This window comes from Gymnodraco acuticeps, unplaced genomic scaffold (assembly GCF_902827175.1).
Source record: "Gymnodraco acuticeps unplaced genomic scaffold, fGymAcu1.1, whole genome shotgun sequence".
NCBI classification, from domain to species: domain Eukaryota; kingdom Metazoa; phylum Chordata; class Actinopteri; order Perciformes; family Bathydraconidae; genus Gymnodraco; species Gymnodraco acuticeps.
In genome coordinates, this window is record NW_022990947.1 from 1039916 (window position 1) to 1059402 (window position 19487).

General features: G+C 39.4%; 2 protein-coding genes across 2 annotated transcripts; both read right to left on the minus strand.

Moving 5' to 3' along the window:
• Positions 1 to 20: 20 nt before the first annotated feature.
• On the minus strand, positions 21 to 6906 carry creb3l3l (cAMP responsive element binding protein 3-like 3 like). The gene is made up of 10 exons (XM_034235004.1): positions 6766 to 6906; positions 5359 to 5502; positions 4838 to 5222; positions 4033 to 4157; positions 3398 to 3490; positions 2933 to 3039; positions 2468 to 2536; positions 2278 to 2362; positions 2076 to 2169; positions 21 to 1666 (listed from the first exon to the last, which is right to left on the minus strand). Exons 2-10 carry the CDS (start codon positions 5500 to 5502, stop codon positions 1272 to 1274), a joined length of 1497 nt encoding a protein of 498 aa, XP_034090895.1. The 5' UTR covers positions 6766 to 6906; the 3' UTR covers positions 21 to 1271.
• Positions 6907 to 7402: 496 nt separating this feature from the next.
• nim1k (NIM1 serine/threonine protein kinase) lies at positions 7403 to 18560 on the minus strand. Its single transcript, XM_034234969.1, has 7 exons — positions 18427 to 18560; positions 12711 to 13204; positions 12072 to 12440; positions 11828 to 11940; positions 9786 to 9907; positions 9506 to 9652; positions 7403 to 9237 (listed from the first exon to the last, which is right to left on the minus strand). The coding sequence occupies exons 3-7, from the start codon at positions 12380 to 12382 to the stop codon at positions 8479 to 8481; spliced, it is 1452 nt and encodes a 483-aa protein (XP_034090860.1). The 5' UTR covers positions 12383 to 12440; positions 12711 to 13204; positions 18427 to 18560; the 3' UTR covers positions 7403 to 8478.
• Positions 18561 to 19487: the final 927 nt, after the last annotated feature.

The following is a 19487-nucleotide window of genomic DNA, read 5'->3' on the forward strand; positions in this document are numbered from 1 at the left end:
AGGTATCAAGACAACATCTGTGTAATTCTGATATATAAAAGGTTTATTAATATTATAGATGTCCAGACATGTCTTATACATAAAGAGTTCAAATGTTCAGAAGAGCTACAATTATTCAAGCATATTTACATTTTATTCTTGGACTACGGCAAATGTCAGTGCATTTGTTCAACACGATCAACATTTAAAATCTCATTGACTGTCGATTATAACAAAAAGCAGTTCCAACACCATTTAGATTTCCTGTATTACTCACAGAAACTTAAGTACACAAAGAAATGACAAAAATGCCTCACTGACAAAACAGGTCATTACAATTTTGAGTACATTTTACTGCAACACGGTTTACCGAGCTATATCAAACCCCCTACTGTGTGTACACAGTGCTAAGGTATTTCAGACATGTTTAGAAAGGTAAGAACTGTCCCATCAAGTTGAACAAGAGAAGGTTGAAGGAGTAGAGTGGGGTTGGCTAACAATGACAAAGTCTAGGGGTTTATTGTCTTGTTTTATATTTTGCAAACATAATTTTTTCTTAACTGTACAACATAAAACTAAGCATTCCGAAATGTAAATCAGCATGGATACCCTTGTTACAAGGGAAATACTAAAAAAACTTTACAAGTCTACTAAATGGCCAAATGTCCTGCAATGGCTTAAGCGTGACGGTGGTCAATCAACCACTTTATGAGAATCAAGCAGCTTAAATTCTAATAGGCAATGGATATTTCTGGACAGTTTGCAGTACAAACTGTAACACTAATTATTTTCACAATAATTTACTATGAGAGTACAATATTTAGATTTGCTGTTGCCAACCAAGCTCTCCCTTCGAGTTGGTGATAAACAATAATGCCTTCAAGTAATACTTCTCTAGAAGTAATATACTGCAAGTTCTTTATAACGTTTTCTACGGAGGTGCCAACACATTTTTAGCACCATTTTGTGCAATAAAATTAGCCCTCAGTGCTTCTGAAGTTGCATGTGGCCTCCAGCAAGGTAAGCATGTTTACTGCTGCAAGGTCCTACTTTTTAGGTACTTTAGACTCCTGAAATATGGCGATCTCTCCCCAGTTCTTTTTGCCCAAGAACAAGAAAATCCCAACAAAGTGCTAAAAGGTACAGTAGAACATGAGAAGGCTGTTATAGGGGAAAAGTAGGGACAGGCAACCTGATCCTTTATCTTGATAATTACTAGTATGTTCCCTTTTTCATTTAGTAAGCTTCCCTCTGGTACATTAGGAATATGGCTCCCTCTGCTGGTTATGTGTCTACATCTCATCTGAGCGGTGCTGCTGTAGTATGACAGACGGGGGGTTCCGCTCTATCCAGTTATCCTTGGAACCTGTGACTTCATACGCAACATTGGCATCGATAGACCCTTCCTGTAAGGCCCCCACCCCTCCAGCGGGCCCCTGCTTCATCTCTGCAGCCTGAGCCGGGCCGGGGAAGTCTGCCGAGGAGTTGCTGTTAAATCCTGTTTCCGAGTCAGGCTGCTCCACCCTTTGGTAGTCGGGGGTGTGATTCTTTTGACCTCCAGCAAAGATGGCTTTAACGTTGTCCACCTCTGCTTGGGGCACTAAGAGGAGCTCCTCGTCTTCAGGCTCGAGGAAGGACATGGCGTCTGTGCTCTCTGCTGGCAGGGAGCGCAGGGTCCGGGACATGACTGCAATAACAAAGGAGCAAAGCTGAGCCAACAAAGAAACTCAGGAAGTCACAGGCACGCCATAGATAAACAGAAATTAAACAGCACTATACGGGCAAGTGGTCATGGAAGACATTTACTTAAACATAATTAAAAAACACCTTACAGACTGTGGTTTCAACGAATACACTCCCATAACTTTGCATATAGTGTGCACAAAACTGCCTGTTTTCCCCCTTTCTTTACTATGCTGACTCAGATATGCACTTGATTTCCAATGTAAATCAATATTCTATTCTTCTGCAGTCTGCTGGCACACACTGAATTACATCTGAATGAATAAATCAACACATTCTGTGTATCTAAAAACATGACAAGGAAAGGTTGAAATATCATTAAAGACATCGTTTTTTCTTTCGAGGTAACTTACTGAGGGAGGGTGTGTAGAGTTCCTTCTGTTCTGATTTTCCTCCAAATGGATTGACTGACGGGAAGATGATGAGACAGAAAGAAAGCAGGAACACCTGGAGGACAAACACAAGGAGAGAAGAAAAAACTGCAGCATGAAAAACAACTTGACACTTTATACAGGATAAGCAATCAGGAGAGAAGGAGGTAATCAATGCATTTACCATAACACAGGTGCTGGTTGTGCTGGCTTTCATTGTGGACATCTTCACCATCGACTGCAGCTTCCTCAGTTGCTCTATCAAGGAGCTGGAAGAACAAAGAGGACACATTTACCCAACAGCAGATTTGAAAGAACTTTATAGACACATGGTATTGCATATAAATGCCGAAGCAATAGTTCAGAGTTCTTACATGTTCTGTTTATGAAGCATTTGGACTTTCTTCTGCAGTTCCAAGTTGTGTGCGGTACACATGGCAACCCTGTAGTAGAAATGTATTCAGTAGTTAGTATATTTATCCAAGCACACAGAGTATTTGACAAACCAAAAGTTAAGACATTTAATAAATCCCTGCCAGCACAACTATTATTCACAGGGAACAGTTATTCTGCAGTGTAAGGTCTCCACCTATATTCCCCATTTATGTTTACCTGTGTTATTAGAACAAAGTCTATTAACTGCAGGATGCAAAAATGAGTTGTTTAATCAATTAGTTGATTGACATCAAATGAATAGGCAACTATTTAGAATGAAAATTATATTTGTATAGGCATAAGTGCAGAACATGACCTAGTTTCAAAATGTCTGTATTTCTATGATGAAGCAATTAAAGGTATCATTCCTTTCCATTGATAGCCCTTCAGGCCTAACATCTCACCTGTTTTCCAGTCCGTCCACATACACCTTCTTCTTCTTGCGGCTCTCCTGAGCAGACTGCTTGTTGCGGATCTTCCTCCTGACCCTCTTCAAGGTCCTCTCCTCTGCCTGTTACACACAAAGAAGGCTTTCACCACAATGCTGACATGACAGATTGCGAGGTATATTTCAACAGCCTTGAGCAGCTGTGTCGCAGCTGGACCAAACTGAAAAAAACACTAAATAGCCACTACATGGAGATATAAGACCAATATTTACATGGCTAATAAATACAAATCAAAACTGTTTTAGTGTACTATAATTGCCAAACAGATTAACAACACTATTAAATGTATCAGCAGTCTGTTGTTTGATTAAGTTCCTAATTAAACAAACATTTACAACATGTCGCAGATGTTCTTATCTAGGGCAGATTGCTATGCTGCCAATTAGCTCAAGTAGAAAAACATTCACAGAAGTGAATTACCTTTGTGAGAGGCATGTGCGAGGGAATAGTTGCTCCCTCTTTTCCCAGAAGCCGCTTCTCTTCCTCAGTAAGCACAATCTCTTTAAACTGGAACTAAAGGGAGAAAATAGAAACATTTAATGACCTGTATAAAATGATAGATGTGGAGTCAAATCACAATACTTGACTCAATTTTCAAATGTAAAGACTTTATACTTTCTTGACTAACATTGATAAATGGCTCGACTTGGTATTCATAACTTTTGTTTGTAAATATTCAATATATTAATATAGATTTTTCGACATATTGAGAATAGTTTTGTTTTTGAAACACAACTGGGTGATAAAATGTGTGCAAAGCTGGCAACCTACTAGATAAAAAGAATGTAATCAGAATGTCATTTTACTTGACTTGTTCTCATCACAGTAACACAGTAAGGACTTGAATGAAGCTTGAAGGGTTACGAATATTTCACTTGCTGGTGACACATGTGACTCTGCAACCTGATGCGCCAGGTGCGACTAACAATATGCCAAAAATAGCTCACCAATCATTTCAAAGATATAAATCATGCATACCAAACTGAAACTGTCTGTCTTCTTTGTAAAGATCACTTCAAAAAACATCAAAATAAGGAAAAGTAGGGGGAACTGACCCGGTCCATGTCATTGTCTTGAGTGGAATCCTGAGTGGAGTCCTCTATGGACAAAGTGCAGGGCAGATCGTCTGTGATGTCCTCCTCCTCGTCATCTTCCTCCATTGCCTCACTCACCAAGTCGTCTGACACAAGAGAAATACATTCAAAATAAACATAATGTGGCATGCTGACCAGCTCTGCAAGTAAGTGCTGCCATGCGTCTATTATGTACGCAGCTTCCCTCACACTGAATGTGCACTAAATACATGTGTTTTGTAGAGATGTATCAACGGGTCAGGTGTATAAGTTACAAATATGAATATACTTAAGCCTACACAAATGATAGATAAAGCCAGAATCAGACTGTTTCTGTGCTAAACAGGAAAACATTCCTGCCTACTGCAATAACTCTGTATAACAAATCTCCTCTGGCTGGCAGAGAACTCACTGCTCCATAACTTCTCTTTGGACACACTGTACATTTTACATTTCATTTCATTTAATATTCCATTCCCTACACTTTTAATGTAAATAATATCCTGCTTTATATTGTGTCTAAAGCCTTTCAATAGTGTTTCATTGTCAACGTTTCTAGATGTTTTCATCTTCACGGCCTACTCTATATCTTTCTACTTTTTAACACTGTTTTAATAGAATTTTGAGATGTTTAAATTCTAGTATTGTTTATTTCTACTCTTTAATTTCTACTTATGTGCAATGCCTTGTTTTGGTGTTTTTTATGCTGCTGCAACGCAAACAATCGTGTGAAATTCCCAATTTGAGATCAATAAAGTACTTCTTATCTTATCCTATCTAAACATACCCAGATCAATGAAGACATCTGTATCGGGCTGCTCTGCCCTCACACTCTGCAGGGCGTCCATGTCCCTGCCATCGCTCTGCAGCAGAGAGTAGCTGTGATCGGCCTGGACTGACAGCACCTCTGCCTGCAGCTCTCCGGGGGCCAGGGCAGGGTCCGAGTGCTCGGGGCTAGCCTGGGAGTAGCAGGGACTGGGCACCACGTCACTGTCGCTGCCCTGAGGACTCGAGCATCCCAGAGGGTTGTTGTTTCCAACCACAGTGCTGCTGTCATCGGAAATACCGCTATCGCTGCCCAAGGGAGAGTGAGAGGGACCGATGGCACCCATGTTGTCTTCTCCATCTAACAAGCTGGACAGAAAGTCTTCAGTGTCCATTCCTGTCAGTATCTGGGGGAACAAAACAGTTACCTTTAAGATATTTAGTCATCCAAAGAGGAACAATATGGTTCAATATTGTGTTGGATGGCAATCTAACCATGGAATAATTGTAACATTAATATGTTTAATGTGAATGAAGTCTTACACTCTGCTCTGACAGCCAGGATTCAATGATCTCATTCCCATCAGGAAAGAGGGGCTCAGTAGATCCATTCCCTTCATTGTGGAACAGCAGCCCGAACAGGTCTGCTCCATCCATGTCTGGAAGCTCCTCAGTGACCGATGACATCTGTAGCAACACAGCAGCATATGGACCACAGCATTAGTAATACATAGTAATATTTATTAAAAACGGCATCAATGTTTAGATACAATTAAGCTTTCCCAACACTATCCCATAAGAGTCTGTATTTTGCTGTAACCACGACAAAAATGCTAGATGCTGAGAAAAAAGAATTGGATGGAACAAAAATATTTGCAAATTGATCCATGTCGATTTATCAAAAACATCATCTTTAAGAGACTTATGTTGCAAAAATAACTGCTTGTTGATGCTTTTCTGTGTTTTAGATCTTTCGTTTATTTATTAATTTGTTAAATTAACGTAAACTGAATTCTTAATTATCATAGGAGTATTACTATAACATAACTCAAATATGACTGAATGTCATATAGAAGTCAGAAAGAAAGTAACAGAAAAATCATAACAATTCAGAGCGTAATGCAAAGTGTTAAATCAAATGTTTTTATAGTGGTATATCCTCTTATTAAAATCACCCTGCTTTATAACGTATGATATTATTACAATGATAATTCACAGGACAACAGAAAAGTAGAGTGATGGTACGCCAAGCTTCCACTGTACTTTGTGTGTCTGCCCCCAGCTGATCTACATGTGGATACTGTTTCCACTGTAAGGAGCTCACCAGCCTTGACAGGTTTTAAGGTGGTGTCTAAGGTGTGACAGGTTAGGAGTCCACGTCACTGAGTTAATAACACGTATACTAAAGTGCCATGTAAACAGTTTCATATTGCATCATTGCCACGCTCCCATCATGATCTCATTATATTTTGAGCCCCGCCCACACATGCCTTTGTCACGAGATCTCAGAATACAATATCAAGTTTCAAAACAAAAACATGTAATGGTATTAAGTGTATTCCAGGAAAATAATTGTATATGATGTAGTGCTTGCCGATATAACGTTATCTTATAAGAAAAGGGAATGCAGTCCGGATGCATGGTGTCTTTGTTGTATTGCAAAATAAGAGCATTGTCCTGCAGCATAGCCATTTAAATATACGTTATGAGCTGGTTAACGTTACAGTGAACAATACAATTCATAAACATTAAAAAAGGACTGCATTATTTACTCCAATTGCAGTAAAGGAGAAAATGTCTTTAGGCCAACATCCACCAGCCAGCTAGTGTTAGCCATAGGTGTTAGCTCAATAATTCTGTCATTATCTTACAAAGAGGGCGTGGTCCTTCGTGACATTAAACACTCTGAAAAACATTAAATACAGTTGATGTAAACATAAATGTTCGTACCGTTCGATGACAGGAGACCAAATACCATTCGAGTGATAGCGTCCGGGAGTCTTTTGGTTTCACACTCAGCGTGTCTTCACTGCCACAGTATACAGTCACAGCGATTCCTCTGAAACTACCTTCCAACGAGGCAAAAATTGCGTCACCACGTAAAGGCGGATATGAGTACGTGGGCTTCTTGGGTGATTCTGGGAAGTGTAGTAGAGCAGCCTACAAGTACTGTACTCATGCTCGTCTTGCTTTCTGCATTCAATACGGCATAGACTGCAGCCTATGGCATACACATACATGGCAGTAGGCCAAATAAGGGGAAGGTTTTCCTTAAATATTATCCATATATTATATAATTATTATGATGCAGCTTTCCCAACACTACCTCTTAAGAGTCTTTATGTTGCTGTAAACACTACAAAAAAGCTAGATGCTGAGAAAAAAGTATTCCTTGCACAAAAACAGTGAAGGCACCTTTTCTGTTAAATTATAAAGGGTACACACACAAATAAAAACGCATCATTAATCATAAAAAAGACAAATGCATTTCAATGTGTTTTTATGTATTCATTTTATTTGAAACATGGCATGAAAATCAGACATCTGATAACTTAAAAATGAATAACTGGAACTCATACCAAAATTGTCTATGTCAAATACAAAGATGTTTTTTTCTACATGAGCAACCAATCATTTTGGTGATGGTGTTTAAGTGATATCTCTTGTCTCTCTCAAGAAATCTCTCTTCCTATCACCACAAACATTAAAGAGTATAATGAAGTCAGTCTGGCTGAGGGTCATGTGATTTCATAACATGATAGAAAAAGTAAGGCATCGCAGAAAAAAGTGCAAATAAATATTATAGACATTATATTTCATGCATGTTTCACCACTTCATCACCTCAGCATTATGTTGTGGATTTCTATCTTTTTTATTAAGATGTATGCTACATTCATGTCTCATAGGGTTTATTGGTGTTCCAGCACTAAGCATTGAATGGATGTGGGCTATACATATCTAGCCTCCATGTCTCAATGCAAAGTTGTGGGAATGCTTAATTTGAAGGTCCTTGTAATAAGCATTCGTAGGTCATAAGGCCCCTGTTGGACCTTATAAAATGCTTTTTGAAATTATCATGTGTTAAATACCACTATGAGTGTTAATAAAACACATTTATTCAGCATACTTTATTTTGCCCTCATTAGCATTTAGCAATGTGCTTAATAACAAAAAACACTTTTTGCCAAACTTGAGAAAGAACAATGTCTTATAACCGAACATTAAACGTGTTAATATTGCTACAAACATTCATATATCCTTATTAGCTAATGTTAATATGCATCTTATAAAGGAATTTGTATCTAATAGGTAATGCTTATTTCAAGGACCTCAATGAAAAGCATTACCAAAGAAGCTCTCTAATCATCATAATATGAATTTGTAAATGTATTTCATAACATTTCCATCTCTCATGAGTAGGTCCTTGTGAAAAAGGATACACTCATGATTCATCAACAGCAACATTCTCACAGAGACTAATATTACTTACTAGAAGAAAGATACTCTAGGAATAAATGCAGTTTTGTTTAGGAGCTGAGTAAGGGTGCAAGTTAAACTGCTGGACTGAAAAGCACCTTTGTTTTGCATTTCTAATCAAATCCATGCATCCTCATCTCAGTATATGAAGTGAAATTATTTCCAGAGCAAAGCAGAACATTTTGTCACAGAATCACACAGAGCTTAGATGTGTGCCCTAGACTACGATACACTTTTAGCCGTTCCTTTTTACTCTGTTTTTTTGGTCTGACTACCTGTGGGACCACAGGCATGCTCACAACAGCCCTTTTCCTGTGAGCACGGTGCAGCAGGATCCTATAGATCCCTGTGATGGAGCTCCTGCAGTCTTTTCCTTGGTTGTTGAGGATATGCTCCGAGCTGATTCCCAATGTTTCCAGTGCTGCTTTCACCTCTTTCTCTTCCTCTACTAGTTCAGATGGATCACTTTCTGCTAGGTAGGATGGGTCTAGTTTGAAGGGCTCCATGGCACGTGGGAAGTCCACTGGGAGCAGCCATTCACAGCCAATCATCTGCTCCACTGTACAGCGGTCAGATGGTATGGGTTGGAGGATTCCCCTGATCAGCCGCTGGCAGGCCTCTGGTACCCAGGAGGGCAGGATGTAGGCACCCTCCAGGATGCACCGCTTCAGTTTGGGCACAGTGTCTGCCCTGAACGGCATGGTGCATGTCACCATAAAGAACAGCATCACCCCCAAAGCCCAGATGTCTACAAAGATGCCGACGTAGTGCTCATCCCGAAAGAGCTCCGGCGCAGCGTAAGGAGGAGAGCCGCAGAATGTGTTGAGGGTCTCACTGCGGGGGCTCAGCGTGCTAAAGCCAAAGTCCCCCACCTTGACACAGGAGCTGCTGGTGTAGAAAACATTTTCTGCTTTCAGGTCCCTGTGGATGATGTTGTTTTCATGCTGAGAGAGAACAGGGAGAAACTGCATTATGTGCCATCTACTGTCACTTCAAGTCTGATGTGGACATTTGGAGATACCAGTGAACATGCGCCAACAATTTACTTTTTAGTGAAGTATAAGTATAAGTAGCTAGTCTTAAAAATATCTAGTCTCTTAATGGTCACCATCACAGTTATTTGACTTAAAGACTCAAAATAGGTTGCATTCAGATTGAATTTTTTTAATTATTTTACTTAAACCTGCTCAATATAAACCTATATGTACTGACCATGTGTTTGACAGCAGAGAGGATCTGAGAGAAAACAATCTTGCTTTCGGTGTCAGAGAGTTTCCCCTCTGTCGTAATCTTTGCGTAGAGCTCCCCTCCCCCTGCATACTCCATCACCAGGTGTAACCGTGACAACGTCTCCACCACCTAAAAAAGAAAAAGGATGACAGGAAAGTCAGAGTGCATTACTTAAGTATATCAGATGTCTGGCCGGATGTAGTTGTGTAATCCCCTTTGGGACCAGCTTAAGTTTGTCTATAAATCAATAGGGGAGTCAAACCTCATAGAGGCGTATGATGTTGGGATGGTGAAGTTTCTCCATGCTAGAGATCTCTCTGGACAGAAGTCGCTGAGTCTTCTGATCCAGCTTTGTTTTATCTAGGATCTTTATGGCCACTTTGTCTAGTAATGTCATGGGAGAATACACATTTGAAAAAACTTGAATTATACAGCACTTTATGCAGTTTCAAATGTAATCACAGTTATTGATAAAGATCACACAGATTGTTATAAATAAAACACAACAATAAAAGCAATAAAACAAACAAAACAGCATAAAAATACAGAAAGTAAGTAAAGTTACAGCCCAACTATTGTCTACTGAATGTCAAAAGCCTGGATACTGTGCCCAGAACCAATTGAATTTGGATAAATTGCAGGCTCCCCAAAAAAGAAAAATAAGAAGATTGTAATTGGACTGGGAGAGATCAAAAGGAAATATCATCCCATGATACATACAACTGGGTGTCATTTTTTATATTGTAATAATTAGACCAAGTGTGAGCATATCAAGATGGCAACAAGGATTATAACACATGACATATGAGCTGAAAAACATCCACATTAGGCACCCTAAAAGATGTCTGTAATCTTTAAGGAAATCCATCTGAATAAAGGACCATTTATGCTAGCCCAGTGCTTTCAGATCATTTAGAAGCATGCAGGGCAATACTCAAATGTTGCATTTCATTTAAACTGAACATTTAATATTTGGAAGATTTTGTAAAAAACAAGATATCATTTCCCCCATGTGTCTATTATTGCTAAAATGATCCGCAATTTCAGGGCCATTTACATTACACATGTTAAGTAAAGAGATAGAGGGTAGAAAATGGGAGCCTGTGACAAGCAAACACAGAATTGCCCATCAAGAGACCAAGCCTGATGCTCTCTAGATCATTTGATGGAGGATTAGCTGTACTTAGAAACCAATTTTCTTGATGATGTAATTTCACATTCTTTGTTTTGTTAAAAGTAAATTTGATTTTGCAATTAAAGAAATACATCTGGTCTGACTTCAGGTCTGAGCACAAAGTATAAAGAGTCAGAGTGAAGATGAAATATGAGGGCAACACTGAAGGCTGTGTTAGCTACATTGTGCTGAAAGAACACAACTTGACTTATCACCTTTAAAATGTGAGGGGAGGAATATATAGTGCACATTTCAAGATTGATATTTTACAGTTACAGACACAGAGATAACATTTTACAGCCAATAAAGATCAAAATACGTAACATATATCAAATTCAAACAACTGATGTCTTCACTGTATTCTGTTAAATAATTTATAAAGAGAAGTTAAATAGAGCTCAGGTAACTAAATACAGAAAAGGTTTTAAGTGGCAAAATGGTGTTAAGATATCTAATTGTGCATCAGTATGCATTATTCAGACTGGTATTAGGCTCCCTTTCAGCTGTGACATAGCTTTCAAAGGGAGCATTCAAAATGCATCGCAGCTCATATTGTTTTTGGAAGACTAAATGATACCACTTATATCCACATGCACACATAGCATGTCACAGACAGGCACATAGTACACTACATATAACCCTAAAAAGATAGAAATCAAAAACAGAGCTACACACTCATTTTCCTCCCTCTCTCTGGCCTTTGATGAGGCATGCATCAATTTTAGCCGTCGCTAAGGAAACAAGAGATCTCTAATCAATCCATCTGTTCAAGGGCAGCAGGCAGTCTGTCTCGTGGCTGAATCAGCCCCCTGGCCAGGCACACATCACCTTGTTAGTAAATTGCTACAAAAGGACACACTTATTAGTGTTGCAGCCTACTGATGGAAACCACTCATCAGCCAAATTACCACTTAAATCTAATAAAAAGCCAGAGCAAATGGGAGGTTACCTAAGGTTTCCTTAATTATGGATGTGTTCCAAGCTTTAGCAATGGCTATTCATTCAAACTGTATACCTTCCATCACTGAGCCTTGATTATATTCAGTATGATTGCCGCTCTAGATTCTTTCCTGTACACAAGCGCAGATCTTTTAGTAGCGGCATAAAACTCATGTCTTGTACTTTCTCACCTTTGGTGAGGGCATGGATTCCTAACTTGACATGGGAAAAATTTCCACAGCCGATCTCCCCTCGAATTTTGTAGAAGCCGATTCTCCTTCCCACTGTTAGCTCACGGACCACCCTGTGACCAGATTGAATCACAGAATATATTCTTTGTGATATACTACAGTTGAGCCACCACAGGGAACATTTCCACACCGGATAAAGTAAGGGATAAGCAAATAGATAATATCATCACCCCTTGAAGCCTACCTGTCGTCCTGGCACATGTCCAGATTCAGCCTCTCCAGAGGAGTGAGGCGGCGGACAGTAGCTCCTTCGTCATCTGTGTTGATGTCGGAGCTGTCCTGGCGGCTCCAGCGGCTGTACCTCTGGCCCCCAGGGACCACAGCTGTACCTCCAACTGAACCTCCGACAGAGTCTCCATTAGACTCTGCAGTCTCTGCCCCAGAGACTGAGATGCTCCCAGCTGTGCCTGCTGGCCCGCGCCCCCTTGAGCCTGCTGTCCCAGCCCCAGCTTCAGCCCCCTCTGGGCTGCTCTCCGAGGGGCAGACAGCAGTCATCCTGCAAGGGACGCCCAGGGTGGCGTTGGCTTAGCTCATGGCTGGGGGTGGTGGAGGACTGGATGCCCAATAAGAAACAAGTTTAAAAATATATTTGCATGCCCTGTGCACGATGATTGATTTTCCTAAATTATTCAATTGCCTGCACCCTTATAAACTAACTACACTCTTAAGCTTCCAGGATCAAACATTTTTATAAAGCCAACTACAAAATGTTCTACTTTTCTTGTCTGACCATATTAGATTATTATTATTAATATAATTATTATAGATCTAATTTAAACATTGATATAGAGCAAATTCAAATGGGACAAAAACTCAGACTTACCTTCAGATGTGAGCCATTTTGAGAGAAAAAGTATTTCAGTGTCATTGACCAAAGCTCATAGCTTTTTTGACAACTGAGTAAAAAAAACAATGTTATGAATGCTGGTTTCCTGTATCTCAACAAAATAGTGCAGAACTTCCAGTCTGTGTACGCGAGAACATGCTGCATCCAGAATTTCCCAAATCTGCTTCAGCTGCAAAACTGTCCTCTTCACGAAGAAATTCCGTTAGTCCTATCTTGTGTTCCTCACGTAAAGTTGTTGAAAAAACGATGCTGAACCTTCAAATCAAACAGAGATGGGATTCATGCTCTCAGTTTTGTCTTCCTGAAGAGGTCCACAGAGCTGTAATGGGCTCTTTCAGTCTCCAGGGTATAAATAGGCCACAGGTTGAGGAGGAGGGCAGAGGAGCTTGATGGGGGGGGGGGGGGTGGTGGAAAGAGGTTGAACAGATGATAGTGTCAGGGTGCAGCCATGGCGCGTGAAGTGAGACAACCTGGAATAAAGAGAGATGGTAAAACAAATGTAATCTATGTTAGGTTTCCATGAATGTTAATCCAAACAAATCACATATCTTTATCACTTTCCAATAAAATACCTTTTCTAATTGTAATGGAGAGCATGAGAGATTACTGTTATCCCATGTGTTCGCGTGCGTGTGTGTTAGGGCTGCTCGATTATGGCAAAAATCATAATCTCGATTATTTAGGTCAATAATTGATATCACGATTATTAAAAAACAATTATCCATTTACTTTGAAAACATCAATTTATTGGAGAAAAAACATTTGAACAGTATGTTTTTAACAGATGATTACCCTGAACTTTAAGTATAATTCAACTGAAAAACCAATACAAAAAAAATGTATTTAAAAAAAGAAAAGAAAACAGTAATAATAATAATAAAAAAATAATCATTTTATTTTGATTACGTTGTTTTCGTAATCGTTGCAAGCCATAATCGTAATTGCGATTAAAATACGATTAATTGAGCAGCCCTAGTGTGTGTGTGATAAAGTATACGGGGTGTACTAGATTATAACTAGGTGATAATTGCATGCTGCTCAAATCATAAAAGTCTAACAAAGTCCCAAGAGAAGAAAAAGACATAGGGAATCTGAGATTAAGGTGAACCCTAATTGTGCATAAATATATATAATCTCTAATGACATCTGAAATCACAGACCAAGTTAATAGAATAACCTGAATCAACCTGACACCTGGATTTAAATACCACAGTGAATGGCATGTATACAAACAGTAACAGTGCAATCTATGGCCTTCATATAAACCGAATATTGCCACAGTCTCAGTTAAAAAATGACAGATTAGCTTTTCATTATTGCATTAAATGAAAGGATAACACTGCCTGGCAATATTCATAACTTTTAGATGTGTCAACATAATCAATAAATACATTGATCATTCAACAATTTGATGAATATGGATAACAAAGGCAATAGTAGTAAGGCTTAACCTGGTGTAACATGGTTCTTTGGAAGGTGCTCTCTCTCGTCTGTCTCTATATTAAGATGAATCAATCTATTTTAAAGCCTCACAAGGAAATCAAAGCATTTCTCTTTTGTGAAATGTAACAATCTCCCAGCCTTCAAACACCTTGCTACCATCGTGTCATGAATATCGAAGCATTGATCTCAGGCAGACTAAAAGGACTTGCTAAGAGAAGAGAGGCATCCACTTTACAGCACAAAGCAACGAGCCCTGAATACCAGCCTTTTGTATACATAAACAAAAAGACTAAAGGGACAACCTTGCATGATAGAAACACATCAATTATGAGAGAAGCGCAAGAAGGGTTTGTGGACAAAATCTCCATCGGAAAATGGTATTTTTCTTTTATTGTAGATAAATATGTATTTATAGTCTACTAAAATAATAAGGAGTTATAAATATGTCTTAGAATATAGCAAGTACAATTTCAAACGACTCCTGTTTGCTGCTGCACATCCTGCAATTATTGTACTTTTTTCAGTCATAATATACTTTATATAGAGAATAGCATTTTCAAGTAATATTCTTGAAATATTCATATAAATACATATATTTTTTTCACCATCTATTTCCAAACTACGAAACACAAAAGTGATTTAGCCATGGCAAAAAGAAAGTTTGAAAAATAACAAAGAGTCATGAAGCAGCAGCCACGGTGAGTTGTTAGATGAAGAGCTGCAGGGCAAACCGACTACTTTAAAGTCTGTGTTCACACTGTGAGCGCACCTAAATTCCATATCAACTGACTTTGAGAAAGTCGCAGAAAGGTGAGGCTTAACAACCAAATGCATCTCTGTTGCATGGATGGTAGAGAGGCATTGACGATTGCTGGATTTTATTGCTTCATATTTCTATTTGTAAATCCCCATATTCTATAAACAGGCAAAAGGAAAACAACAGCCTAAAGTCAACAGCAGTCCAAGATGGTGAGTTAACAACAACTAAGAACAAATTAACAAGTCAAATTAACACGGTAATAGTTCTGTCTTAATACTATTGTTATATTCTATGGTTCAATCACATTTTCTCCACAGAGGGTCTATAGACGAGAAATAGTTACCCGGATTGCTTTGTGCTTTGTTTCCACTGGATAACAGAACTACCTGGTTGCTTGGTGACACTGAGTGTGTGTTTGTTTGTCTTTTTTCATGCTGAGCATTAGGCATTACCTGGCACTGAGTGTCAAGAAAGAGAGCACATAGGGCCATGTTCACAGTTATACAATGCTGCATTGAGCCTCAAAGTACCCGTGTTAATTATGAATGCATGCAGAGTGATGGATTTATACATACACCTAGACACACACATAGAAAAAGCACAAGAGAGCAACAATGACCTTATAATGATATGGTAACTAACCTGTTGGATTGAGCTAGAGCTGAGATACAGTTAGTAGTTCTGGTCATTTTAACCATACTGTATGTAAAGAAAATATTTAAAAAAAAAGAACTGATTCGTTACTTTTAGAGATAGGCCTATTTTTGAGGATTTCCAGGCAAGTCCAAGGAGACACCGGGGTATTCCCAGATCAAGCTGCAGAAATGTTATATGTTATCTGTCTTGTTAGCGCCTCAGGATCCCAAGAGGGGCTGGGAGACGTTGCTGTGGAGAGACCTTGTTTAGCCTGCCGCTGGTTGGCATAAAAAAAGGATGAATGTTGTCCTCTGCACTTTGACAGACAGATGTACGAGACTTTGTTGGATGTACTATTTAGAAGCTAACTCAATTGGTAGTGCTTATCTAAAACAGGTCAGCAAATGGCTAGCCCTTTACCATCAAACACTATTAGCTTTGCCAAGCATTGTTGCCGACGCACCAGACAGCCAGTCATTTGTCTTGGGATTCCTCAAGAGAAGGGATTACCTGGTGCACTCGGCTTTTGAACACACATATAGCATAAGCAGCCTCCTCACACTCCAACAACGGAAAACACAAGAGGCCAACCAAAGCAGCTGTGGATAAGAATTACACCTGACAACACAAGCTGCCAAACATCAGTTAAAAGAGTTCATCCTCTCTGTTTTGGCTGTACAAAAAACCCTTACTTTTCCTCCCATTCACTTGACGTCCCTCTCTTATTTCGCTTGTGCTTGATCGGCATTGTCTCTTTCACTGCAGCTATGCATTCAAGCACAAAGACGAGCACATACACACATATATACACACACTTTGCATGCACACTCATGTAAACGCACACACAAGTGCATACACACAGACAGTGAGCTCTCTCAAACAAAGCAGCCCAGTGTGTTGATTGAGACGCACGGCTGACAAGAATAAAGGGCTCAGCAGTGAAAGAACTGTGACAATGAAGACTACGGGCCCTAGGAACAGAGAGGCAGTCCTCTCTGGAATCCATGGGGAAAACACTTCACATTCCACACACACACACACACACACACACACACACACACACACACACACACACACACACACACACACACACACACACACACACACACACACACACACACACACACACACACACACACACACACACACACACACACACACACACACACACACACACACACACACACACACACACACACACACACACACACACACACACACACACACACACACACACACACACACACACACACACACACACACTTAAACTAAAGCATGTGGTTTACCTGACTTGATTTCACCATCAATAACCAATGGTCAACTGAATTAATGCAATACACAAGTTGGACAAAACTCATTCAATACTGTTTTCAGAAATATTTTGCTTTACATGTATCTCTTTATGTTGCATGACTATTTACCACTGAAGTTGGGGAAAAACGTACTATTTTTAACCTTACATGACAGAATCTGTACTAGATAATACCTTACAGCTACTTGCCTGTCTATCTCAAAGAGAAAGAGAGAGGGAGAGAGAGAGAAGAGAGAGAGAGAGAGAGAGAGAGAGAGAGAGAGAGAGAGAGAGAGAGAGAGAGAGAGGTCTCTGAGGCCTAAACAACGTTTCTATGACACTGTATTCCAATAACATAATACATCATTCAAATCCAATATTTGGTCAGTTATTATTTATTCGTTCTTCACACATCCGATTTTGCATTGTATTCGCTGTCAGCGCTTCAAAGAGGTTTGCATCAAAGAAAACACACATAAAGGACAATGTTTCATGTGCTCTGACTGATTGACCATCAAAAGAATACAAATCAAGAACAAATGTTATTAAGGCGGATGTAAACACACCCTAAAAAAGGGATAGCTTCTAATCCAGGTCTACAATGAGTGGAAAACATTACTAAGTTTTGACAGAATTTGGAGCTTTCTGATGTCTCAGTTTGACATGTTATGCAATTGTGACATCCAATTCTGGAAGCTGAGTAATGCTAAGGTCTCCTATCTTTCTCGTCCTTTTGCAATCAGCAAGCACAGCGACTTAAAATAAATAAGTCATTTATGTGAATAACAGTTCCACTTATAGGCTGTTTCATTTCTTCAAAGGCAGATATTGGAATAATTTGAAAAGTATTCTTTGAATTTCGTAAATCTTTTCATCTTTTTTTCTACTGTATTCCAAAAAGACAATAATTAAATTCCCTTCAGTCGAAATATCATTAGGATCTATCATAATAACAACTAGAGCTATTATGAATAATGGTTATTATATTTATCCGTCTTTATGCATATAGTGCAACAGGTGCACGAGACAACCTCCTCCATTATTTGCCTTGCTACATGCACATCGTGTGTTTGTCTACCAGTTAGTCACAGTGGTTTTCCAAAGTTTGATATCTTACATTGCGCGTGGGATTGTGTCACGCGCTTGCGTAACTGACAGGTGATGCATTGTGATCGCTATTCGGAAGTGACATATTGAATTCAACGAATCTAAACATTGCACAATATTATTTATATATAACTAAAAAGTAAGAACATGATGACAAATGTTATTGATTCATACGATACGAGCCCTTCAACCTCCATCTAGGCTACTGCTGACTCACCACATATTTGGTCTGTGATGTGCTAGTGTAATTATATATTCATGGGCGAAAAACTTCAAAACGCAGACCTTACGACTAAATAACACTTATAACAGTAATAAAGTTATTTGTCTGGGTATTCAATGACAGTCAACAGTTAACACCTCCTCGCAGCAGGCCATCCCTGAGCCGGCGCATTGCTCTCTAATCCTATCAGCACATAAACACAAAGGAGGTAAAATGTGTGAACCAGTCTTACTTTGGTGGATATCTTTACTGGGCCCGTGGCGACAAGCTTTACGGACCTCGCTGTAAAATCATCTTCCTCCGGTGCCCGGTGACACAGTGCACTGGTTCTGCAGCAGCTGCTCCCTGCTTCAGTCTGTTGTGGAGGAAATCCCTTTGACTGGCAGCTGAAACGACCAATAAGCGGCGAGCTGAGTGGGCCACCGTGCATATTTTATCCAATCAGAGGCTAGACTTACAGCTCGAGGCGCAGGATCACTTCAGTTCAGAACCACAGGAGCTGTCCAGAGCAGCACGCGGCGGCAGGATGCAGGTAACCTAACCTGTGCGTTACCTGCCAGCCTATTAGTACAGCAAAGGTTCAAGGTGCGGTTAGGGGACCAGCAGGAGGCCTTAATAAGAGGTGTCCATGTCTCAACCTGAATGTTATCGTGGATGTGACTTTCTTTTAATTCGGAAAAAGGTGATGATCCCTAGCTATTACCCATTACATTACATTGCATTTAGCTGACGCTTTTATCCAAAGCGACTTACAATAAGTGCGTTCGTCCAACAAAATACAACTTGAAGAAAACAGAATCATAAAAGTACATCAGGTTTCATAGAGCAAACACATTTCAAGTGCTACTCCTTTATTAGTACCCCATCCAATCTAGTTTCTCTCCCAGGTCTTTATCTACATCTACGTCAGTTGATGTCACTCAGGTTAAACCATCTAACCAGCTGTCAGGCCTGTTATCTTGAAGATAATTGTAGTTTGATAGAGTTCGTATACAATTCCATATAATACAGCCTGTTCATTTTAATATTTGTAAAATTCAATATTCTAATTTCTGGGATTCTTCATTAATCGTTCAAATTGATGAAGCCTATTGACAAGACTGGCAGACAAACTGTTCAGAAGATAACAAAAATAAACCTTTCTCAAACAAACTTCTTATCAATATGTATGGTGCTACAGTAAGGTTTATGAGTTTGGTACTGGTGTGCATTACACCAACTTTCTCAAAACTACATTAATACTTCTCTCCACTTGGGGGCAGTGGAAACAAGCTATATACCTATAGACACAAC